The 26,392-nt window shown below is 32.0% G+C and overlaps 1 protein-coding gene across 1 annotated transcript; it reads left to right on the top strand.

Moving 5' to 3' along the window:
- Positions 1 to 15,075: 15,075 nt before the first annotated feature.
- On the top strand, positions 15,076 to 25,929 carry LOC132280054 (protein tesmin/TSO1-like CXC 5). Its single transcript, XM_059782162.1, has 8 exons — positions 15,076 to 15,819; positions 17,106 to 17,213; positions 18,629 to 18,806; positions 21,437 to 21,796; positions 22,143 to 22,234; positions 22,345 to 22,439; positions 24,865 to 25,278; positions 25,477 to 25,929. Exons 1-8 carry the CDS (start codon positions 15,509 to 15,511, stop codon positions 25,740 to 25,742), a joined length of 1,824 nt encoding a protein of 607 aa, XP_059638145.1. The 5' UTR covers positions 15,076 to 15,508; the 3' UTR covers positions 25,743 to 25,929.
- Positions 25,930 to 26,392: the final 463 nt, after the last annotated feature.

Below are 26,392 nucleotides of genomic sequence, written 5' to 3'. Positions count from 1 at the left end.
CTCAGTCAGAAACCTCACAAACTTGCTCTGCTCTCTCAAAACCTTACTCTGTATCTCTCTATGTTTTGCAAAACTAACACTTTGTTTTTCCCCCAAACCCTAAACCAACGTGATCACTGTATTTATAGGCGTAAACACTAAACCCTAATCCTTGTTTAATTACAGCCCTATCGTATAACTCCAGTCGATCGGCCCATATAGCAGTCTATGTTAAGATACTCACGTAACTTCTTAGGGAACCCTAGTTAAGTAACGGATCATTTAATACTACAATTACTCAATTAATATAAAAACACAATTAATCAAATAATTTAAAACACTTAAAATAATTAATTCAAAAATTATCAGTTAATAAATAAATAAATAAAACAAATAATCAATTAAATAAACAAAATTAACAAATAAACAAGTAAAAATGCAATTTAAACAATACATTAAATACCAGGAATATCTTTTTAAATCTAGGGGTATTACATGTAGTGCACATATCCTTAACTTAATTGTGAAAGATGGATTAGGTGAATTAAAAGATTCAATAACTCGAATCCGTGAGGTTGTGAGGTATGTTAGAAGTTCTCCACAAAGAGAACAACGTTTCAAGGATTGTGTAGTGGCGGAGAATATAACATCTAAAAGTTATTTGTGATTAAATGTTAAAACTAGGTGGAATTCCACATATCTCATGCTAAATGCCGCACAAAAGTTTCAAAATGCATTTGAGAGAATGGAAGATGAAGACCGACATTTTAGTAGGGAACTTGATGGTGGGCCTCCTACCAAAAGTGATTGGAATGATGCTCAAATTTTTAAGGATTTTTTAAAAAAAATTTGTGATGCCACTACTCACATGTCCAGTTATTTATATGTTACTTCTAATGTATATTCTCATGAAGTTCGTAATATTGAAAGAGAGTTATTCGAATGCACATCGAGTTCGGATCCTCAATTAAGAGCCATGGTTGTCAAAATGAAGAACAAATTTAACAAGTATTGGGGTAGCATTGAGAAAGTGAATATGATGTTAGTGCTTGCTGTTGTGTTAGATCCTCGTTTTAAGTTAACTATGTGAGTTATTGTTATCCCCAAGTTTATGATTCTAACATAGCGAATGATCTTACTAAAATAGTATTAAAGGCATTCAATCTTATTTATCTTGAGTATGCAAAGTTTGAGTTGAGCACTTCAGTATTAAAGAAAACTTCTAATGTCATAGAGGTTGATAAACCAAGTAGTGGTGCAAATAGTGGTGCAAGTAGTGGTTTAACAACTTTAACGGTACTCAAAATGCGGTAAAAGACATACTTATAACATTTGGAAAAAGTAGTAAGTGGGGGAGATAAATCAGAAGTGGATAGATAATTAGAGGAAAGTTGTGCAAAGGATGAAAACTTTGACATCTTGAATTGGTGGAAAGTAAACTGTTCAATGAATGAGATACTTTCCAAAGTTGCACGTGATATTTTAGCTATTCCCATTTCTACTGTTGCTTCTGAGTCGGCCTTTAGTACGGAGGTCGTGTGCTTAATCAATTTCATAGTTCTCTAACTCCTAAGATTCTGCAATGCCTGATTTATGCACAAGATTGGTTCCGTGCCTCGCCACAGCCAATTCAAGTTGAAGCAAGTTTGGAAGAAATTTAAGCTCTTGAATCAAGTAAGTTTCATTTTATCATATAATTTACTTGTAAGTAGGTAAGAATTTGTTAATAGTTCACTTTGATAAAATAATTTATTTTGCAGCCATAACCACTGCTTAAGGTTTTTTTAGATCACCACTGGGACAATCGAGTAGCATAAAGTCAAATTAATGGTAAATAATTTTTTTATTTTTTATTTTTGATAGTTTAGTCATTTCTAAATACATTTATACTTTTAAATTAGCAACTCATCCATGCTTCCTTTGTATGTATTTTATTCACACAAATACTTAAGCAATATATTTACGCCTAGATATTGGTTGTGTGATTTAAATAATTAAATCATTATTGGGTTTTAAATTAAATATAATATTCCTTTAATTATATTTTATTATTTAAATAATTAAATAACTACCTAAGATGGGATTAAGGATAAAGAAGTTTCTTTTTTTTTTCTTTTTTTTTTTTTAAAAAAAAAAAAAGAAATTATGGATTGTGTTGGCCTAAGGATTTTATCTAAAGGTCAATCTTATATTTTGATGATTACAAACCATTAATGATGTTTATGTACCAATATTTTCCTTGAGTGCTATATAGTTGATCAATTAATTCAATCCTCAATATTGAGCCAGAAGCATTCCAAGTACTCAAGCAATGGATTCAAGGAAGCATTGAAGTTGCAAGAATTCAAAGATTATTCAAGTACTCCATCAAAGGCTAACCGATCATGGTCAAAGATTGAAGAAAATGGTAGATTAGATGGTGAGAGCTTAAGATTTAATGTCAAAGTTAATTTGAATATATTTGAAGCTCAAAATTCAATCCATGCATTGCATTCCCATTTTATTTCTCAAAGAAAATAAAATCAGCTCATGATCACATTCACAGGACTTAAAGAATTTGATATTAAGTATCATAATGTGAGATGGAGAAGGCTCCATAAAATAAAGAGAAGGCTCTTTTCTCTTATTCAGTGAGCTCTGAGAAGATTCTTTTCTTTAACTCCAGTAAGTCTTTGAGAAGTATTTAAGAAAAAGAGAGGGCTCAATCAAAAGAAAGAGAGGGCTCTTTTTGTTCCAAGAAAGCTACGAAAATGGATCTTCAAAATAAAGAGCAGGCTCACGTTTTTATTGAGCAGGCTCTTTCCAAGGAAAATGAACAAAGAGCAGGCTCTTTGGTTTTCAAGAGACGGCTCTCTTTAGGGTTTTGAACTGTAACGTAAACATTTTCATTAAATGTTCTCAACAACCTCTAACAGCTATATTGAACTCTGTTTATTCTATAAATACTGAGGTTGGTCTTCAAACTAAATGATCTTTTTTAACAGAGAACATTCTATCATTCCTTGAAAAGCATTAAAGAAGTTTTCTGAGCTTTCATTCCCTCTCTGTTATTTCATATCACTGTAGTAATTCTGAGCTTCACGTATATTCATCTTTTCTATAGTTGTGAGCTAAACTCTGTAATCTATCTTTGAGAGATTCTTGTACACTTGTTTCTTCAAATTTCAAAGCTATTGTAAAGGGTTGGTGTAACCCAAAAGAAAGCCTAGGAGAAGGGTGTTCTCCTAGCAAAGAAGAGAAGCAAGATCTTGTTTCAAAAGTGAAGGTTTGCTCTCCACCATTAAGGAGAAGCTCTAGTGAATTTGGGAAGTCTCAATGAGGATCTTGAGCCGAGGAGTAGGAGTTTCCGAACCTCGCTAAATCACCGAGTCATTGTTTACAATCTCTTATCTCTATCTCTCTTATTTTTGTGCTTTATTTTGCTTGAATATTTCAATAAACTGATATTCAACAGTTTGGTAGAAATATAATTTTTAAATTGAAAAAATTGCTCCTTGACTCTATTCACCCCCCCTCTAGAGTCAATTAGTGACTAACAGATTGGTTTAGGAATGATTATTGCTTTAATCATTGTTTAATAGGTTTAGAAATTTAATAAACCTATTAATGGATGTGATTAGTGTAGCATGTATAATTATTTATATATATGTATATCATGTTATATTAAAGTAAAAACTTTATTAGGTTTGGTTTTGATCAGAGATAATCTGCTTATTAGTTTTCAGAGGCCTGATAGAGAAAACTTGCTCGTGGGTTTGACCCACTTATTTTTATTTTCAATTTATTAGAGGTTCAAGTCTCAAGGTTGAGGATCCATAGCTGAAGGACTTATCTATTCTTTCGGTTTATTCAAAAATAGGATAAGAGACTTATTTTATTTATAATTGATTGGATTATTGGGTAGTGTTTTTAGGGTCCTTGCATTACGGGATTTCTGAGTTGTAATTTTGGAGAAGTATTAATAAAATTATTATTTATTAGTTTTCTTCAACGAATTATTTATTCTTTTTGTAAACTATGTTTGTTTGAAATACTTTAATTGTTTTGATATTCCCTGATTTTGTGTGCGGATTTGATCAACCCTTATTTTGAAATTAGGGGGTATCGCACCTACTTTGACATAAATAAGAGTAGATGATAAATAAGCCTCCCAAGCTGCGGATCCTCAACCTTGAGACTTGAATCTCTAATACCTGAAAAATAAAAATAAGTGGGTCAAAACCACGAGTAAGTTCTCTCTACTAATCCTCTAAAAATCAATAAACAAATCATCTCTGACCAAAATCAAAGCAAATAAAGGTTTTATCTTTAATAAACAATGATACATATGTATATAAATAATTATGTATAATACACTAATCACATCCATTAATAGGTTCATTAAATTCAAAACCATTAAACAATGATTAAATTAATAATTATTCCTAGACCAATTTACAATTTATTTTTTTCTTTTAAAAAGAAACTCCCTTAACCTTAATTCAATCCTAGACAGTTGTTTAATCATTTAAACAATAAATTATAATAAATAAAATATTATATTTAATTCAAAACCTAATAATGATTTATTTATTTAAATCACATATCCAATATCTATGCTTTGACAAATCGACTATGTCTCTACCAATATTATTTTATTAATATTATAAAATAATAACTAACTTGTAAGTACTGGATTGTTCTAATATAAGAATATCTAATTCTAATCCAACTTACACATCAAATAACTTTAGATGAAATTTTAATCATCTAACACATAACAATTCATTTACGGTTTGGCAAATCAACCATTCCATAATAAATATATTTATTTATGGCAACTCAACTATGCATCCTTAATTAAATATAAATATTTATACTTTTAAATTAACAACTCGTCCATGTTTCCTTTGTATGTATTTTATTCATACAATATCCATAGATGAAATTTCCATCATCTTAAATAATATATACATATACATATACACATACACATATATTATTTAATATATATATATATATATATATATATATATATATACATACATACATACAACATTCCATACTTATCCTAAATTAATTAAACCATGATTATTTTCATAGCATAATTAATGTGGTTGGTGATCTTGACATAAATGCTACTTGTTGTAAAAATGTCTATATTATAGATTTTGATATTTTTGCATGAAAGTAGTTTATTTTGGCATATGAGTTATGAACATGTTAACACAAAATGATTTTCTATCTTTCAAATGATCTTTAGATTAATTATGCCCAATATTTGTGAAAAATTTATTTTTTGGAAGATATGTCATCAAAGGAAAGCATACACTATCTTATGTAGACCATCAATGCTATTTCATTTGAACCTTATCAAATCTATCAAAGTAGTAATGTCTAAAAAGTCATCTATATGCTTTTGTGATCTTAAATGCTTTATCCACTTTATTGTGTCACTTCCATGCATATAGGAAACGAGGTTGTTCATCTTGAAAAGGTTTAGATGAACTTAAAGTAATGAAAAATCAAATAAGTCCCTACTTGAAAACCTAAAGGAATAAATCTCATTGGAAGAACCATCTCATGAAAAATAAGAATGAGAATTTCTAATGCCTTCCTAAGAGACTCAACTCATGAAAACTTCTTAGAAGATCCATTTTATGAAAATGAAAAATAAGAATTTATATTGCCTTCATAAGAGTTGATGTATTCATCACCATCAAATTGATCATTTATTGATGAACATCCTATATGTTCTAGATAAAGGAACTAATTCTTTCTTAAAGTTGTTATATTTTTATCCTTATTCCCTTACAATCACATCATGATAGGAATCATGTGTCATCATTTGTAATTAAGTTAGAATACATCCCCAAGTCTTCAACCATGAAGAAGGATTTAAATGAATGACCTTGCATATGTTTTTTTTTTTTTTTTTTTAATATAAGCAATAAAAATGTTACATGTTTTTGCATGTATTTTTTACTTGACTTCATTTTAAAATGCTATGAAGAATAATCACCCAAGGTTGAAATGTATAAAATTTTGAACTATATGTTTAAAATTATCTATAGCCTTATGTGATTAAAATAAGCTTCTAAAGTTCTCTTTGAAAAGCTTAGTGATTTCCTTAAGATTTATGGTTTTTAACAAAATTAATATGTGTGTGTATGTGTGTGTGTTTTCGAGACCATTAATGAAAGTATGTTGATTGCACTTATATACTATCATTGAATCAACATTTATGATTTGTGCAAAGAAGTTTACTACTAGCATGCAAAATGAATTGAGACTAGCATGATGAGTAAACTTGAATTCTTCTAAGGATTAAAACTCTGTTAGTGTCATGAAAATTAAAATTCATATATTTATTTGACACTTTAATTTTGGGATTATGACTTTTAAAGAACATTTTTCGTTCTAGCTTATATGACAAATGTGATTTTACGAGTGCTTTATTATTTGATGCATCTATTTTTAACACTTTGGAACTATATGTGATATTCGTACATCACTTCTTAAAGAATGCGTGTAAAAGAGAGATTAAGCTCATTCATATGAAAAATCATGTAACCAATCTTTCACTACATCTCTTAAAGAAAATGTTTTGATATTAAGACCTCATTCTATACCCTTCATGAGATCTCTTGACTTCATCTCTTGAGAAATATGTATAAGAGAAATATTGAGCTCATACAGATGAACAATCATGTAGCCAATTATTTCTAATCATACATGTCCAAAAAAAAATATGTTTTTGCAAAATTGAAAATTTATTGCATATAACTTGGTGTATTGTCACTACTTGTATATGTTTTGAGGTGTATCCATTAAATGATATATGATGCAAATGAAAGCACACTCATATAGGGAGGTTATTGATAATCTCTTATGAAAAATTTGCATGACTTGTTTTGCCTAATTGACTTATCTTGGAAATTGAAAAACATGCTACAAAATCCTTTTGTTTATTATATTCCATTTTTATGAGCCTTCATAACTTTGAAATTTTTCCCTCATTATTGAAGATATCAAATGAGAAACATACATTAGGATTGAAGCACATTTAAATTCCTAAATTTACCTTACAAAGTTTTTGCCTTTTGGTTTATTCTAGTCCATGCTTCGTTTTTTTTTTTTTTTTTTTTTTTGTTATGCTTCATTATGTATACTTTTGTATACTTCTTACTTTTAAGTTTATGTCTCATTTTGGGTTTATGATTTATGTATACTTTTGTATATGCCATGAACAAAATAATTACTTTTGTATAATAATCTATTAAACTTATGCTATCATTGAAATTGGCTTCTTATGATATAATTGCTTACATATTTCATTCCAGAGCATATTATAGTTATTAATACTACTGTTGCCAATTCTTCATTGCCATTACTTCTCTATGCTAAATGATAAATGCTTAATGAAGTTGTTTAGGCCTCCATCTTTTTAAGGTGCCAAATGAGGAGAGATATGTGATATGTGAAATAATCTTAAATGTATGTTTATGTCTAAAATATTTTATGATATATCAAACATACTGTTTTATAACATTATGTTCATTAAATACACTTTGATAGGAGGAGCATTTTTTAAATGCTACTCCACTTGCTTATGAACACATCAATGTTTTGTCATCATCAAAAGGGGAGAAATTGTTGACCTTAAGGATTTCATCAATGGACAATCTAGTTGTTTTGATGATAACAAACCATTAATGGTGTTTAAGAATTAATGTTTACATTGAGTGTTTTATAGATTATTCACATTCAAATAATGCCCTCATTGAAGTTATAAAGATTATTCCAAATATTCCATTATTCAAGACCACATCAATGAAATAAATGAATACAAAGAAGAGTTGAAATTGCAAGAAATCAAATGCAAAGTCCATCCAAAGATAACTTGGACTACAATGAGTAAGAAAGCAACTCAAAGGAAGAAAGAAAGCAAGACTACTTCAAAGCTTACACGATCATGAATAAAACATGAAGAAAGGGGTACATAGGATGGTGAGTGTTTCGGATTCAATGTTAAAGTATTTATGAATCCATTTGAAACTCATCTCTATAGGACCATGCATATCATATCATCATTTATATGTTCCTATATCCATTAGTAATAGACTATGATCCACTTCATTCATATATAATTGACATACGGAGTCTTTGCTAAAGAATGAGTTAGTTCAAGTTTGCTTAAGTTTTGAAAGAACTCATCACCTGTGTTAGAAATGTTAAGACCATGTACATCAATCACATAATTCATATTGGTCAACCATGAGTTAGTAATGGACATTAGCACCCCATAATGCGCGTCATGAAAAACCGTATTTTTTGTTAAGTGTGAAAAATGAATTTTTGAAATAATGATTATTTCAAAATAATATTACTGTAAGTTCATAAAACTTTTCAAGAAAATAAAATAAAATAAAATAAAAAATTCTGTATATTTTAGAACATAATAGTTTTTTCAGATGAGGTGGTGGTGCACCATTTAATCATTTACTTTGCCTAAACTTGTACATGTATATTCCTTCCATGTTTAAAACTGAAAGTTTGTTAATTTGAATTTGGATGGGTTTGTTTTTTATTTTGAGGTGATGAGTGGGTTAGGATCACCAAGAAAATTTTCATTTTTTAGTTACCTTTCTTCAAGCTCTTCTTTTTCTTTTCCTTTCTTTTTTAATTAAGGTGATGCAGAAAATTTAGTGAATTAAGTGAGACTTTGATTGTGTTTGAGTATCTGATATTCTCCTGATCTGGTATTGTGTTAATTTTAATCTGATGGATGTGAGTATTGAAGGATAATGCCTACTTAGTAGTTTTACAATTTTTTGTCTCATCTACAAGTTGAGAGGAATTATGAACTTTAATCATCATGTGAATGGTTTTATTGCTTCTTTTTCTACGGATCTGTTTCATCTTTGAGGATAATGCCTACTTAGTAGTTTTACAAGCCGTTGGTTTTCTTCGCCGTTTGGATTATCTACGTGGACATGGGTGTCGCCGAAACTTGGAGTGATGCTGCAAGCGTGTGAGCTTGTAGTTGCTGAAGCTTCGAGCTTGGAGGTTAGAGTTGTTGTTGGTTGTTTTCGCCATTTGGATCAGCTAGGTGGGCATGGGTCTCATGTAGAGCTTAGAAGCTTACTGTTGGTTGTCTTCCGAAATGATGATTGATTAATAGATCGGAACTAGAACCGAAGTTTTGCTGAAGTTGGTCCAGTTTTTTTTTTTCCCCCTATGAAGTGGGTCTAGTTTGCTCAAGGCTTCACGCGGTTCAAGTTGCTCCCCGGCCTTTCTCTCTCCGGTGGTGGTGGTTGTTGGCAGATATGAAAGTTACCAGAAAAATGTTCAGGGAAAGAGAGGGATACATGGTGAGAAATAGAGATGAGAGAAAACATTTTGTTTATTTATTATTGTTTTGTTTATTTCTTTTATGGGGGGTATTTTAAACATTTCAATTGTTAAATTGATGTAATGTCTTTATTTGCATAAATTGAAACAACGTGAGTTTTTTTTGCACATCTTATGTATAATGAGGACGTTTTTTACACTTAATCTTGTCTAAAATTATCTCTTTATTTCTTCTTTATTTAACTCTTCAAATTTCTTAAATTTCTCAATTTTCCTTAACTTTTTATTTTTTAAATTCTCTCCTTTTTTCTTTCCTTTTCTTTTTTTACTTCTTAAAATTCTTCTTTTTAATATGCATATTTGAATAATTTTTTTCTTTCTTCTTTTGTATTTTATGTTTATTATGTTATATATATATATATATAATGAACCGTGACCCAGCAAATTCACGTGAAAGTGTCTTCTGATGTATGTCCTTCTATCACTTATTTTACAAAATTCTTCGGCATGTTTCTTTGCTGACTCGATCATCTCAAATTCCCATTTGGCATGAATGGTTTATTGGTCTGGGTCTGGTTGTGGATTGCATTTATCTGCACATATGATTTGGACTTGCTGAATTTCCGTTTTCAAATTTTATAGTGTGGATATTGACACTTGACAGGAGTCGGTTGAAACTTTAGCATGAGTCCATCGACATAGTCTTTTGTCCAATTGATTTGATTTTATTGGGGGAGAGAATAAGTGTCCCTTTCTGTTCCAAGAAAGATTTGATGGATTAGCCCACTTTTAATTCCACCAATAATACTTTTTGGAAGATGTAATTTTTTACCTTAACTAAAAAAAAAAATGTATCAATGAATGATTGATTATTTTTATATCTTTTTTTAGCAGTGGTGGTAAAGGACTTCATGGCTAATTTGAATTTTGTGCAATGAGAGTTTTAATCAAAGTCACACAATTATTTTCATAAAATATCACTCTCATGCTCTGCGCCTAATCTCGCTTAAATTCTCTCTACTTATAACTTAATTTTACTACTCTCATGCGCCTACTCTGGAATTCGCTTTCGCTCCCGCTCTCATTTTATGTAACTTAGATTTGAATCCCTCTTACAAAGTTACAATGAAAAATATATTATTGACGCTATATTTGCACTACAATTTTATATAAAATGACAATTATATCATTTACTTTATAAATAAAAGATTATTACTTTTTAAATGACACAACTATCCTTTCATATTTTTTCTCCTTATCTATAATCTTTAATAGTTTAGGTATCTTTTGGCAAGATAAAAATAATAATAATAATGAATAATATTTTGTTTCGAGGACCAAAATAAAAATTTATATTGAATAAATTCTCTTTTGACCAGGCCAAAAAAAAATATTTATCGAAGAAATTATTTCTTTTGTCGATATCAACACAAAAAAGTAGATTAAAAAATATATATATCTCTATTGAATAAATTATCTCTTTTGATAAAACTCCGATATATATATATATATATATATATATATATATATATATATATATATTGAATAAATTATTTCTTTTGACGGGACCAATAAAAAATTACAAAAAAAAAGGTTATTTCTTTTGACAGGACTGAAAAAAAAAAAAAAAAAAAAAAAAAAAAAAAAAAAAAAAAAAAGAAAAAGAAGAAGAAGAAGAAGTCATTATTGGATAAATTATCTCTTTTGACTACCAAAAATAAAATTATCAATATGAAATACATTATTTTCTTTGAGAGGACCTCCGAAAAGAAAAGAAAGTATAGCGCTGAAAAAAAAAAAAAAAAATAGTAAAGGAACTAAAGAAGGTGAAAAAAATATATATATTAAGTTGTATCAAGGATAGTTATGCCATAATAAAATAAATCATAGTGCATTAATGAATTTAAGGACCTTCTTCTTATTTCCTTTAAAAAAAAAAAAAAAATATAAGTGTAATGCAATTGAAGAAAAGTGGAGTACAAATATCCCTAAAAAATACACTATAATTATTAATAAAGTATAGTTATCGTTAAATAACTGTTAATTGAGAGAAGTTTTCATTTAAGAATGTATTTTCTTAGACTAGGTATACGGTATACCGTCTGACACAACCAATATGTTGATCTTGAAGGTGTAGCAACAGTAGCATTAACCCAATGAATGGATTGGTTTTCTATTCGAATCCAATTTATTATTATTATTATATATGGATAAAAACATTTATTCTACAATATGTTAACAGCATAAACTTCGTAAAATGTTAGCTAAATAATTAAGATATGACTTGTAGTCGAACAAATTTAATAATGATTCAATCCAACATGGTATGATATATAAAATTTATATATTATCAAAATGTTTTTATCATTATTTTTTTGTTCTTCACTCTTTTTATATTTTTTTATTATTTTTAATCCTTTAACAAAGAGTTAAATATCTAAATTTCTGATTTTATTGTGGAGTATGATCCGATCCAAGCCTCCTGACCTAGAGAGAAGTAAATAGAGCTTATACGTACATTTATTTTATTTTTTGGTTCGTTTTGCTCTAAAAGTTAATTTACTCATTTTTATTAATAGTAATTAATTTCGGTATCATGTTCAAACAAACAATTTAATGTTATAATATAAGGTTAAGTGCAAAAAACTCCTCTCTACTATTGATATAGTGTAAAATAATCCACGTGTGATATAAGACTCCCATATATTATCAATTTGGTGCAATTACCCCTATCGCATAAAAAGACATTAATACCCTCTCTAATATAAATTTATGAGTTAAGTGTATAAAATCCCTGATATATAGGGGTTGTGCAGAAATAATCCATACTTTTTGAAAATGTACATTTCAGTCCATAAAATTCAAAAAAGTTGCATATAAGTCCCTGAGACCACTTTTTGGTCAAAATTGACATAAAATAAATTTTTTTTTTTTTTTAAAAAAAAAAAACAAAAGACATGACATTTGAGTAAAAGAAAGTAGGACCCATAACATGGTATAATATTGTTCGCTTTAGGCCTGAGCCCACATGGATTTGCTTTTGGGCTTTACCTTAAAAGGCCTCATACCAATTGGAGTGACATACCTACATATAAACACTTCATATTTCCCTTATCTAGGCGATGTGGGATTGTGCACTCGTAGCTTGCCAGTGTGGTAATCTGTTAGTATCTCGCACCCGCCCACTACACACCCGCCCACAGGGACATCACAATCCACCCCCTTGGAGGCTTAACGTCCCTTTGTAACACTTCTCGCTCACGAATATCCCCATACCCGGCGGGTCCCTGCCCCTGTTATGGCGGGTTTGGGGACCCATTTATGTAAATGGGGAAGTGATGGGAATTGTATTTGAAATCCCAGAGGGGGACGGGGCGGGGCTGGGGGAGGGTAACCCCACCCCTCCCCGCCTTGTTAATAGTGCATTTTTACAAATCTGCCTTTACATATTATAAAATATTACTAAATTACATAACTATATATATAATATATTTACTTCTGAAAATCCTATATCTATTCCCATGCAGCATACTTGTTGTTGGAAGAATGTTATTTGTTTTGATTGATCATGGTGAAAATTTCCAGACTATTTCAAAAAATGTTATATGTGGTTTTGCTATAAGTTTGATCAGTTGAAATGATATGTTTTAAATTGCTATAATTGTGCTGAAACTTTATTAAATTATTAGATTAAAAAATATTATAATTGTGTTGATTTTGTTGAAGGTGAATTGGAATTTTAAAAAAGTTATGCGGGGATTGGTGGGGCGAGGATGGGGGCTAATGTGGCGGGGCAGGGACGGGGGAGGGGGTTGAAATTTAAATGGGTATGGGGGCGGGGATGGGGGTAAAAAATTGACCGGGGATGGGGAATGAGATCCCCACCCCACCCCGCCTTATTGACATCCCTATTTCCACTGGGTCAGACTCTGATACCATTTGTAATGACCCACTTCCTCACATGGTAAGATATTGTCCGCTGGGCTTAAGTGTTCCGAAATTAGGGTTATTACACAGTGATTGTAATAAAGAACAGTGATCATCCTTGAAATTTATCATAATTACTGTATAAACCAAATACATTATTTATTAGAAATTTATCAGTTAGTTTTACTTCACAGTGGGTAAAAAAAAAAGAAAATCCACTTTACTGCAATAATCAAGAGGAATAAAAGTTCTATTTTTTAATATATCTTTAATTTAGTTCAGAATTCATTAGTAATTAAATTTTTACTGTTTTGTCATTACTTATTGAATATCTTAAATATATTTATTTTAAGTTTAATGATCTTAATTGGATAATATTGAATTGTAACTATTAGTATAAAATTTATGAGAAAAAAAATTAAAAAATAAAAGTTAATGGTTTTAAATTAATCAAAATTTTTGAAATTTTTAGGTTCAATCTGGTTAGATGAAAATTAGTAGTGGTTATATTCTATATTTGTTTAGCATGATTTTTTTACATTGCCTAATTTTTTTTTTTTTTATATTGTTTCATTTATATTAGAGAGGGTATTAATGTATTTTTATGTAAATAGGGGGTAATTGTACCAAATTGATAGTATAGGGGGGTTTTATACCATACAGGGACTGTTTTGCACTATATCGATAGTAAATGCGGGTTATTTGCACTTAACCCAAGGACAAAATAGGATTTTTGAATTTATTTTATGTCAATTTTGATTAAAAAAAGTGGTCAGAAGGGCTTATTTGCACCTTTTTTGAATTTTATGGATTAAAATGCACATTATCAAAAAGTAAGGACTATTTTTGCACAAATCATATCTAGGGTTTTTTTCGCACTTAACCCTAGAATATATAGGTAGTAAGTTAGTAACAAGTAATGTCTTCTTTGATTTGAATTCTTTAACCTCCATTTGGTTAGATGAAATTTGAAAGTAGAAAGTAAAAGTAAAAGAAGTAAAGTAAATGAAAAAAACAAAGAAAAGAAAATTCTATTATGTATTTGCTTAGCATGAAATTTTAAAAAAAGAAAATTAAAAAATTACCATTTTATAATATTTTATGATAAATTTCATGTTATTAAAGAAAGAATATTATTATAAGTTCATAAAACTTTTCAAGAAAATAAAAAAAAATTTCTGCATATATATATATATATATATATTTTGTAGATTTTTGTTTATAAACAAGTTAAATAATTATGGAAAGTAACTTTTGCTCAATTTTTTTTTTTACTAACCAAACTTTTAAATTGTTCTAAAAAAATTCATAATTTTAATTTTATCACTGTTTTCATATAGCCCAAACGAATGCACGTTCCGCTTTACTTTAACATTCGCGTTTCAAATCTCGTCCGTCCATTGATTTCCTTTGGTATTAACATAAAAAAAACTTGCACCCTACATCGAATTACTTGCCATTTACCTCTCAAGTCAACGTCGTTGGAGGACAGACTCTTTCAGCGCCAAATTATATTTTTATATATTTATTATAACGAAGCAGAATCTTCAGAAAACGCATTCCGCGACCACAGATTTTTCTTCGCCACATGGCATGATTAATGTGGAAAGCTGTACACTTTATTTCTGGTGGTAAGAGTACTGAATAATTACCCCTTCATAAGCTATCACTTACACTGAAGACACACCTCTTACCTAATCCGACGGTGGTTCAAAGAACTTTGATCGTTCTATGAATTCCAGCCGTTGAATTAATTCTTTCAGTATGCGGTGGAGATGGGATTATCAAGCGCATCCTACCGTCCAATATTTACAAAATTGAATTTCAAAAGCTCGAGAGGGAGTAGTGAGAGAAGCCTATTTTGCTCTTCTTTCTCTCGTTCCCCTTCTTTCGATTTCTCTCTCTACATCTGAGCAAACCCTCTTTCTCTCCTCCCTCCTTTTCTCTCTCTTTCTCTGTTTATCTATATACGTATGTAAGTTTATATATATATATTTAGGGATCGAGGTTTCGTTCGAGTCAATCCTTGACAATTTTCGCACAACAGTTTTGGCGGATTTCGTCATAAATCTGAGCAGCTAATGACAGTGTTTTTTATTTCAAATTGTATCTTCTGGAGATATTGATTTGAAAATTGATGAATTTGAGGGGATTTGTGAAATTTCTTGTGATTATTGGCGAAGAATAAGCGAATTTGAGTTCATTTATTGGAATATTTAGAAATCGTTTGAATTTGTTTGGTATTTATTTGATTTTGAGTTTGAAGTTGATGGAGCAAGGTGAAGGAGGGGATTTCCCTCCAAAAAAGGCTCAATTGGAAACCCAAGTGTCCACCGCCATGTCGGATATTCCTCAGAAGAAGCTCGCGAGGCAGCTGGATTTCACCGGTTTTGGAGGTGCGTTGCCGACTGTGGTGTTGCCGGAGCATCCTCAGCAGCCATCAACTCCTTCGATGCCACGGCCTCCACAGACGCAGACAATTACGCAAGTGCAGCCGCCACCACATCCACTGCCTCAGCCGCAGCAACTGCTGTTGAAGCCAATGCAATCTCAGGCGTCTCATCCTTCTATACGGCCTGCGTAAGTGTCTATAATTGCCTATAATGTTCCTGTAGCATTTTTTTTTTTTTTGAAAGATTCAGTCTTGGAAGTTGAACTTTTCAAATCTTGAATAAGGGTTTTGATTCTTTTGATTGGCTCTTTCTGATTTGGTTTTATTTGGATGGTTCTTTACGGTCAATTTTAACTATACATTCCTATATATTTATGAAGATAACTTGGGATGTTTGAGTTATCAGGGGTTTAAAATCTCCCTCTTAGAAGACAAGTTAATTATGTAATAGTTAATATGATCTCACAGTTCAAGTTTAGAACATAATAGTTTTTTCAGATGAGGTGGTGGTGCGCTATTTAATCATTTACTTTGCCTAAACTTGTACATTTATATTCCTTCCATGTTTAAAACCGAAAGTTTGTTAATTTAAATTTGGATGGGTTTGTTTTTTATTTTGAGGTGATGAGGAGTGGGTTAGGATCACCAAGAAAATTCTCTTTTTAGTTATCTTTCTTCAAGCTCTTCTTTTTCTTTTCCTTTCTTTTTTCTTTTCTTTTTTTTTTTTTTTAATTAAGGTGAAGCAGAAAATTTAGTGAATTAAGTGAGACTTTGATTGTGTTTGAGTATCTGATATTCTCCTGATCTGGTAGTGTGTTAATTTTAATCTGATGGATGTGAGTAACGAAGGATAATGCCTACTTAGTAGTTTTACAATTTTTTGCCTCATCTACAAGTTGAGAGGAATTATGAACTTTAATCATCCTGTGAATGGTTTTATTGCTTCTTTTTCTACAGATCTGCTTCATCTTGCAATTTTGTGGGGTTATTTTGTTTGTAGTTCCATATTTTCTGTTACATAGCTAATATAATATCATAAAGCCAACTTATTGGGATGCGGTTGTATTATAATTTGATCAACAATCACTTCAACTTTCAAAAGGAGGTCATCAGATCATCCTATTAAGCGAGGGTTTATTTCTCTCTCTCTCACTTTCTCTCTCACAACACACATTCGGAGACGTAAATGCATTGACTTGTTTCTGTTCTTGGAAAAGACAATGTACAACAAGAACTAAAATCATTTCGTATTTTTCTGTTTTTCTTCTTATAGTTGATCAAAAATTGATGCAACTGATATCCTATGACTAGGTATTTATATCTCTTGAATTTTTAATGACTTTGGTTGAGATATTTTTGTATGAACTTGAATATATCCAAGATTTTTGAGAATTTATTATCATGTGCTAACCTTTGTTTGGAAGCTCAAAGCATTGTCATTAATTTTACCAAAACATTGTTCTTCTTTCTTCAGCAAACAGGAATCTCCAAGACCACGGCCAAGGCAAAATGTTGATGTAAAAGATGGTACTCCAAAGAAACAAAAACAATGCAACTGCAAACATTCACGATGCTTGAAGTTGTGAGTACATGTATTTATGTGCATTTTCAGTAATTATAATTGTTGGGAATCAGGATGATGAAGTAAACCTTTAACATATATTTCATAAGGATTTACAATTACAGTAATCGAAAGGATTCATATTATTTCATAGTCGTGAGAGCTTTTGAACCTAATATATGCTGAGAAGTGTTTTGATGAACTATCTCTGTTATGTATTTATTTTAATTTATTGTGACAAGAGTGCCCTTGAGTTAAATGTCATAATTTATAGTGTACTAGGACTAGTGAAAAATATTACTCTGTGTTTTTACTTGTTTCATTGCATATACATATATTTGTTTGGCAGATGTAGTTATTGTGCTGAACTTTGTTCACTTTGTTGCTGATTTACAACTAATGCCTTCTATTTTCTTCTCTTGTTTGTTTAATAAGAGATTCATATAAAAAGTGTGTATTTGTGTTGTACAAATATTTGTTTAGAAATGCAGAATAAGATATGGATTTTGCAACTTATTGCTATATGATAGGTAACTAAATCTGCTTAAGAGGCTTCACACTTCCACTCTCAATTTCTAGAGGAGGAAGCCGTGACAAGTATTAGATGTGTGACCTGCGAAGGACTGACAGAACCAATCAACACTATGCCACAATAGATTTTTTTTCCCTAGTTGGTACCCCCACACCCACCCACCCCATCCTCCTCCAAGGAATTCTTTGCACCCATGAGGAGTCGAACCAACAATACCTTTCCTTTTTAGGTCATTCGCATACAAATGTCAGAATAGATTGGTTGTTGATTTAGTGTTTTCTTTTGTAAAAAAAGCTGTAAAGCTACCTGTAATGACATTTTTCCTTAATACCTTTCCTTTTAGGTCATTCACATACAAATGTCAAACATCTTTTCTTTAAGAAGGATATATGCATCAAGCATTATGAATTTGCATGTATCTTATCCATACACAAGAGTTCATACTTATGCATATATGCATATATGCACATATGCTTTTATGTATTTGTTCTCTTAATATTACGTAGATGATCTGTGGGTTCTTCGGACCCACAATATTTTCAAACCTGATGCTTTCATGCTCTCTTTCCGTCGTTCTCATTCTCACTCTGGCGCTAGCCGCGCCACGATGTGGTCTCTTAGGCTACAATCTACATGTACTATTTATGACATGTTAATTTGTTAGCAATGGCAAGTACATTGGAAGGCTATTGCCTCTGCTCATAAGCATTTTACCAACAGTGAGATTCACCTTTTGGACTTCTGTAAAGCCAAAGGAAATAGTTTATTTTTACTGATATTTGGATTTCATGGTGGTTCCAAAGTTAATTGTCCGGCAACTTTGTCTTTTGAACTACATGCAACATATTAGCTATGATAAATCTTAAATATGATACAAAGCTAATTCTGTTAATGTGTTAGTCAGGTATTGTGAGTGTTTTGCATCTGGAATATACTGTGATGGGTGCAATTGTGTAAATTGTCATAATAATGTTGAAAATGAGGCTGCCAGGCGAGAAGCTGTTGAAGTTACCTTAGAGCGTAATCCAAATGCATTCAGGCCAAAAATCGCTAGCAGTCCACATGGAACTCGAGATACTAGGGTATGTATGTCTGTTCAAATTTAAGTACAGACTACATTTCTGAAATGCATTTATCATATTTCACATATAAAAGATACTAAGATGATTTTTTTGTTCAATATTGATTTAACAAATTAAATACTAATTGTCTTAGCTATTATTTATTGCTGATGCTGTTAGTGCTCTGAGAGGGCTTTTACTAATTTTTAGCAGATTTAGTGCAAAAATACTGTTCCATTTTCTTATACAGCTTTGTTCTAAAACATTTAATTAGAGTACATGGCTTCAGGATTTGATACAGCAGTGCCTATAGTCAACTTGGGTTGTGTGAGAGATCACAAGTACCTCAGATTTTATGCCTAACTTTCTAGCATAAACAAATATTATTTCTGTTAGGTTTCACGCTTTGAAAATGTCATATTTTTTTTTCCTGCAATGGTGAAATTTTGTATTCAGCCTTCATGAAAGGATTGGTTATTATTATGTTCAATACCTACGCTGTTCAGAAGGAGTCTGGTGCCGTCAATGTCATTTTATGAGTTGAATACATTAGGATTCTTTCTTGCTTGTAAATATGCAATAATGTTGGTTTCATCCGTCTAAATAAATTGTAAATTCTTAATTATTCCTTTTCATTTCCTTTTCTTTGAGATAAACCATTGAATCTCTAAACTTGTTCAAGAGTTTGTGTCATAGACTTATCAATAAACATTTCGTTGATAAAAATATGGAACAAGATCAAGAAACGCTCCAAAGAATTATTCCTTGTGCACGTTTGGTCCAAACCTTGCTGCATATTTCATCCAAAATCTTCACACAGCATAAGTGTGTTCTTAGCAATCTAAATATTCATGAATAGTCAAATTGGATAGATCATAGGAGAACCTGGTTGCTAACAATTATCGAAGACAATAAAATAATCCTGGAGTGTTCTAGTTAGAGATCCTATCGGTGATATGGATTCTAGTTTCTTTAACTTATATTGTAGCATTTTCTAGGACGTGCATTTGTTTTGGTGCTGGGGAAGGGGTAGAGGAGGCGAGAGTAATTGTTGGGTCACCATGGATCAAGGCGTACTTTGTTGGCTTTGCAAGGGATGCTTTTGTGTAGTCCCCGCCACTACTCAGCTGACCACAATTTAGTACCAACTTTCCTGCCCAATCCTGCCCTGTACACATATTCAGAGGGAAGTAAGCTGGACTCAACACAGTAACACACTATTAAAACCTGTAGTTTAACCTATTAAAAAAAACAAAATCACTGTCATAATGAAGTTTGAACAGATGGAAGAAAGGGTTCTGGAAAACACATTTTCAAGCATTGCTTCAAATGTGCAGTATGGGAGAGACAGACCAATAGTTATTGGCTTCATTTGTTAATGGTCCTTTCGTCCTGGTGTGATAGACTGTGTGATGTGGTTTGAAGCACATGTTTCTGTTCAGATCCAGCCACCAGTTAGCCCCCTAAATCAGTTTATCAACATCCCTTTCCTCACTTCCCACACCACTTGGAAACTTTGATTTCCCTCTCTCACACACACCCACACACCCACCCACCCACCCATGCATATGCACACGTATACACACGCACATGTGCATGAGATTTTGGACACCAGTTGGCCCTTCCTGATATCAGGAGAGGGTACCATGCTAATCGTGGTCAATGAGACTTCTTCTACAGTTCCTTTACTCTCTTTGCGCTCAGCTTAGGGCTGAAATTGAATATTACATAAGAAGTCCATAATTTGGTGCATCTAAGTGATGAGTGGGACCATCTTATGGGGAATATAGAATGTGGCACTTGCATGTTCACATGGTTTTCTCTCCTTGAAAGTTTCCAGGATATCAAAGTTATCATTCAACAATCGAATTTTACCTCCTAATAATCAGTTTTCTTATTTTATCGTTTGACTTTAGTAGTTAAGAATGGCAGTTTTTAAGAAAAGAAAATTGTAAAATTTTGAGATGACAGGTAAAGTTGGTATTATCTTGACATTGTAATATTGACTCGTATACATGGGGGCTTTTCTGAATTAAGGCCTGTTGACCCTTAATGAGCTTCAGCATACACTGAGAGCAACAATTGCAGTTCATCAGGCACTTTTCATTTTGCATTGTTGAGTGTGCCAATTGTTGCGAAACATGAAGCACATGTCACAAAAATAGGGCTCTGTAAGACAATTGGATGCTTGTGTCCAAATTAGAAACAAGTAAAATAATCCTCAACTGCAATAATTTCAGGATGCAGCAATACATATAAGTTGTCAAGTAAACCCTTAGAGAAAGAAGAAGAAATATTCAATTATCTTGGTACATATATTCTTCTTCTTCTTTGTCTTTTCTGAGACATACATTTAGTGAAAGGATATATAAATGGTTGATATTACTGCATTAAATTATGTATACTTTTTTTCAGTAGTGCAAAACTCATTTGTGCAAGATGGTCTTTTTCATTTTTTTTATACTTTTATCTGAATATACGTGATTAGAGATTATGGAATCGAAAAGTCCTAGAAAGAGTGAAACTAGAAGTGGTTCTCAACTAATGAAATTAAATGGACTTTGCATTAGAAATATAGTTATTTGTTGTTGTATATCCTAAACATTGCATGTTTTCTGGATGATGCTGACAATTACATCTTGCTTTGAAAGGAGGAGGCTGGGGAAGTTTTAGTGGTCGGAAAGCACAACAAAGGATGCCATTGCAAGAAATCAGGATGCCTTAAAAAATACTGTGAATGCTTCCAAGCCAACATTCTTTGCTCTGAAAATTGCAAATGCATAGACTGTAAGAATTTTGAAGGAAGTGAAGAGAGGCAGGCTCTCTTCCATGGAGATCATGCCAACAACACAGCATATATTCAGCAGGCAGCAAATGCTGCCATTACTGGTGCTATTGGATCCTCTGGTTTTGGATCCCCTCCATTATCCAAGAAAAGAAAAGGCCAGGAACTCTTTTTTGGGCCAGCTGCCAAAGATCCATCCATTCACAGGCTTGCACAATTCCAACAGGTAAAGTTGATCTTGGCACCCTTGATTGAGAAATATTTCTGGACTTATTTGTTGGCGAAAAATTAGCAACTATGTAGTAATAATTTTCAATGTGAACTGAATCAGCTGAGCCTAGCTGCTTGCTTGTTTCAACAAAGATGGGTACACTAATAGCAGTAACTTAATAATTTGGATCTTGGAAACATGAATGCAATCTATTTGGAGTGTTTTAGAACTTTTTTCATTTTGCTTTATCTTGTGTCTGGTGATATTTATTTATGTGGCTTAGCATTGAGAGACTCATTCTCACTTCATAACTCACGAGTCATAATAGTATTTGAAGCATGTGTTTTCTATCTTCTAACAGGCAAACCATATTAAGTCTTCTGAACCTTCTTCAATCCCTGTTACTCGAGCTAATAACACAGCAATGCTGGGCCCATCAAAATTTACATACAGGTATAAATAGTTGTTTCCACATATTTTTCATTTAAGTACGTAATAAAAAACTATCAGATTATTCATCTAAGTACCTTGTCACAAAACTAACTAGTGTAGCATGGTTGAAGATCTCTTTTAGCAGACGTCATCCAACCGCAGGACTTAAAGTATCTTTGCTCGCTTTTGGTTGTATATTCAGGAGAAGCTGCCAAGACACTTGCAGGTATTTGCAAAATTATGTACATACACTTTCAAAATTTTTTTTTTCCTAAAGCACTTTCAATTTATATACTTATAATTAATTTGAGGTACTTAAATGGTCAATACATATTCATGTGGGTATGCACGAGCGTGCGTGTAGACACTAAGGGAGTAGCATTTTCCATTGCATTTGATATATATATATATATATATATATATATATTTTCCTGTAAACAGTAGTAGTAGATGATCTTTTAAAAGATTTATCATAGGTAGTTTAGTTTCATAGAATCATTTTAAAGGTGAAAAGAAACAGCAAAACTTTAATTAATTAAGAAATTTTCTGAAATTAAAGATTTATCAGAAAACGTTATTAGATGTAAAAAATTATTTTTCTTTTGACATCGATAAAGAACTATGTTTTCGGTTTTAGCCTATGATGATGAAGTTGGGTTTTGGCCTATGGTAGTAGTGATATTAATTATTAGATAGTTCATTTTGAACACACAAGAGGGCTAACTTTAGTACTATACTGTTGCTGCTGTCTGGAACCAATTGCATAACAATCTATTCAGAAGTATCAAGTAACTCATCAATAACATTCGAATCATGAAACTATTTAACATGCATTTTAAGTTTTCATCAGTCAGTATTAGTAAATAACTGTTTAATTAAATTATTTTAGGGCCCAAGGGCAGCCAAGTTTTTAAAAGGGGGAGGACCTAGGCAAGCTTGGGTCTAAACCAACTACCACACACCCGCCCGCCCGATTCGGGCTGGGGCTTGGCTTGGTTGTTAAATCCGGTTAATTTTTTTACTTATCAAAAAAAAAAAAACATTCGAATCATGAAGCCCAAGTATTAGAGAACACAAACCATGTTTCCGAAAATTGAAATGTAATATCATTAGATAGTGTTCATTTTGAACACATAAGAGGGCTAACTTTAGTACTATACTGTTGCTGCTGTCTGGAATCAATTGCATACCAATAACTATAAACAGTCTATTCAGAAGTATCAAGTAACTCATCAATAGCACTTGAATCATGAGGCCCTGAGTATTAGAGAACACAAACCATGTCTCCGAAAATCGAAATGTCAATACTTCCAGCAAAATAAGTTGAATTCAATGGAAACTTTTTCTTTGCATTTTGAGATTAGGTTTTAAGTTATCAAGTGACATCAAACCTGAAGCTATTTTACCAGAAAATGTAGCAAACAGATTTAAGCAAAATTATGTGGGTTACCCCTCAGTCCATTCACTGTGGATGCCAATACAATTGTTGGACAGGTATGTATGACTTAGTTGGGTGGCTACAAGTTGTCTGGTGATGCCATTCTAACAGGATCCAGAATTATCTGGACTGATGGGGAAAGGAAAAAGAAGAAAAGGGAATAAGAAAAAGTAAGAAAGAAAAGAAAAGGCTAGGATTAGGATTAGGATTTGGAATTATGGACAAAATAGAGAGCCAGATATAGATAAAACGTAAGGGATGAATGAATCACATGGACTACTCTTTCCATAATCCATATCACGTTACAAGAATATGTGTATAGTAAAGAATACCCCTCAACCTCATTAAAAATATTACTTTTAAGCATATCCTTTTATGGGAATAATTTATGCATGGCTATGTTATTTAGAATTAGTTTTGTATCGAATAATATCTTTAAAATAATATATTTATTGAATTTCTTTCCAAAAATCTTGTGTAGGAACATAAATTTACAAATACCCTTAGGTTCCATTTGGATCGATGGTCTTTAAAATCATATGTAGGAACATAAATTGTAATTTGAATTTAGTTTTGATTTTTATTTGAATATAATAACATTATGATTTAGTAGTTTAGATTTTGATTTTTAACAAGTTGTACCGATTGATTTGAGAGCTTTACCTGTGTGGATTTCAAATATTAAGATGTTAGAAGTTATTTGAAATCCATGTCAACAGGGATCCTGGTTGCACAATAACCTAATAAACGACATTCTCATGCCTCCACTCTAACATCCTCTTTAGCTTTCAATAGAATTTCAATAGCCAATCTTTCATTTAAACCTAAAAATCCTCTACTTCAAAATCCAATAATTCATCAAAATGTACCATTAAGACTCCTATTGTTGTCTAACTTTAGTATATTCCTGTAAGGGAGAGATGCGGGGTTCAAGTGTGTCTGTGGTACGTGTCCCAAAAAAAATAATAAACAAATAAAAAAAAACAAAAGATTTCCATATGATAAAAAAGGGGAACATAGAAGGAACATTTATAATTCATTTATTAGAACATGCTAGAATACTCATATAAAAAAACACAACTTTAAGATTTCCAAATTAGTTTTTTAGCACATATAAGTCTCATCCTTCATAATAGACCTGTTCAATTATCAGCAATACCAGCTTCCAACTACACAGGTCCTTCTATTGATTTTTTTGTTCTAATACATCCAGACAAAAGAAATGCAACGGAGAATCAGGCAGAAGATCGGACCGAAAATTCGGTTGCTTCATCAAGTCAAGACCGGTTGCAAAACCAAAAGGAATTTGATGTTGAGAAAGCTGTGGCAGATGATTGTTCAAGTGGGAACCAGGCTGAGAAAATGGGTCCTGATGAGTCCAGTTCAGATGGTGCCGATGTCTCAAAAGGAAGGCCAATGTCTCCTGGAACGCTAGCATTGATGTGTGATGAACAGGATACAATGTTCATGGCTGCTGCTTCCCCAAAGTTAATGGACCATGGCTGCAACCCGTCTCATTTGCCTTCTGGGCAGGGCATCACTGAGGCCTATGCAGAGCAGGAAAGGATTGTCTTAACACAGTTTCGGGACTGTCTTAATAGGCTCATCACTCGCGGAGAAATAAAAGGCAGGTTTCTCTCGCTTATTCTAAATTTTCAGAAGCTATACAAGTAAAATTGCGAAGGAAAAAGCTTTGCAAGAGGAATTGCAAAACTAAAAAGTTGAACATTTTGCTGGCAAGATCCACAATATTATTGCTCTTTTATATTCTTGACTTATCTGAATATCAGGGTAACTAATGACGCTCACCTTTTATATATTACAGAAACAGAGTGTTCTTCATTGGCCAGAACTGAATCAGGAGGTCAAAGAGACCTGCTCAGCAATGGCAATGCAACTGCCAGAACAGAAACAAAGATTCAACAAGAATCCTTTGGCAATGGTGTTGAAAAATCTGCTGTACCACCTACACCCAAGATGTCTCAAATGGTTTCTACAGCAACTGCTGCTTTTAACAATGACCCGCTTTCAAAGATTCCATCCCTTGCTAAAAATGGGGATGCAAAACCGACGACTGAAAACAAGATGTAAAGATTTAGGAAATAAGATTGACCCACAGGTATGCTACTGCAGCTCTGTAATATTAGGCCATTGTTCATTAGGGCTTGTTTTCCATGCAGCAGCAAGATTATATTTGGGCCTCATTGTTAGAATTGATCAAGATCTGATCTTTTTCATTATTCTTTAATATAATTTTCTAATCAATTTTGCAGTCTCATTTACAGTTAGTTAATTGTCGTGACCATTTTAGCTTGTACTGGCAAGATACAGGGATTATTTTTATCCGTCCACGATGTGGAGAAAAATGGACCAATTTCATAAATTTTGTTGTTTATAACTTAATCCCTTGCAAGAGTAATTTTGGGAGTTTTGATTTGTTTGATGTGTTCTGTTTGGTTACTGCTCAGTTCTTGTGACTTCTGTCATACTGTTGATATGAATATGTATGTATGCATGCAGATATCTCTGTCAAGTGTATATTTTTACTGACCGCTTCCTCCAGATCCTCATCACATTCATACCCTCACTGTTGATAGCCATATAACCCATACCTGTCCAAGTGGTTACAATTTAAAGGCATGTTTCTGTGTCGATTGTGCAATGTGCAGCCCTGCTTATTAGTAAACATCAAGGGACAGCAATATATCTCCATATATAAAATATGGTGAAAATGTGAGAAT

This window comes from Cornus florida, unplaced genomic scaffold, assembly GCF_030987335.1.
Source record: "Cornus florida cultivar Cherokee Brave unplaced genomic scaffold, ASM3098733v1 CherokeeBrave_3.0.0_Hap2_Chr10, whole genome shotgun sequence".
Taxonomy (NCBI): Eukaryota; Viridiplantae; Streptophyta; class Magnoliopsida; order Cornales; family Cornaceae; genus Cornus; species Cornus florida.
This window is presented reverse-complemented; position numbering and strand designations above follow the sequence as displayed.

Bases quoted from the DNA above. Each gene is read 5' to 3' on its own strand.
- LOC132280054 (XM_059782162.1), top strand. From the start codon at position 15,509: ATGGAGCAAGGTGAAGGAGGGGATTTCCCTCCAAAAAAGGCTCAATTG. The intron at 18,807-21,436 runs GTATGTATGTCT...TTGCTTTGAAAG, and splicing joins ATGGAACTCGAGATACTAGG to GAGGAGGCTGGGGAAGTTTT. The intron at 21,797-22,142 runs GTAAAGTTGATC...ATCTTCTAACAG, and splicing joins GGCTTGCACAATTCCAACAG to GCAAACCATATTAAGTCTTC.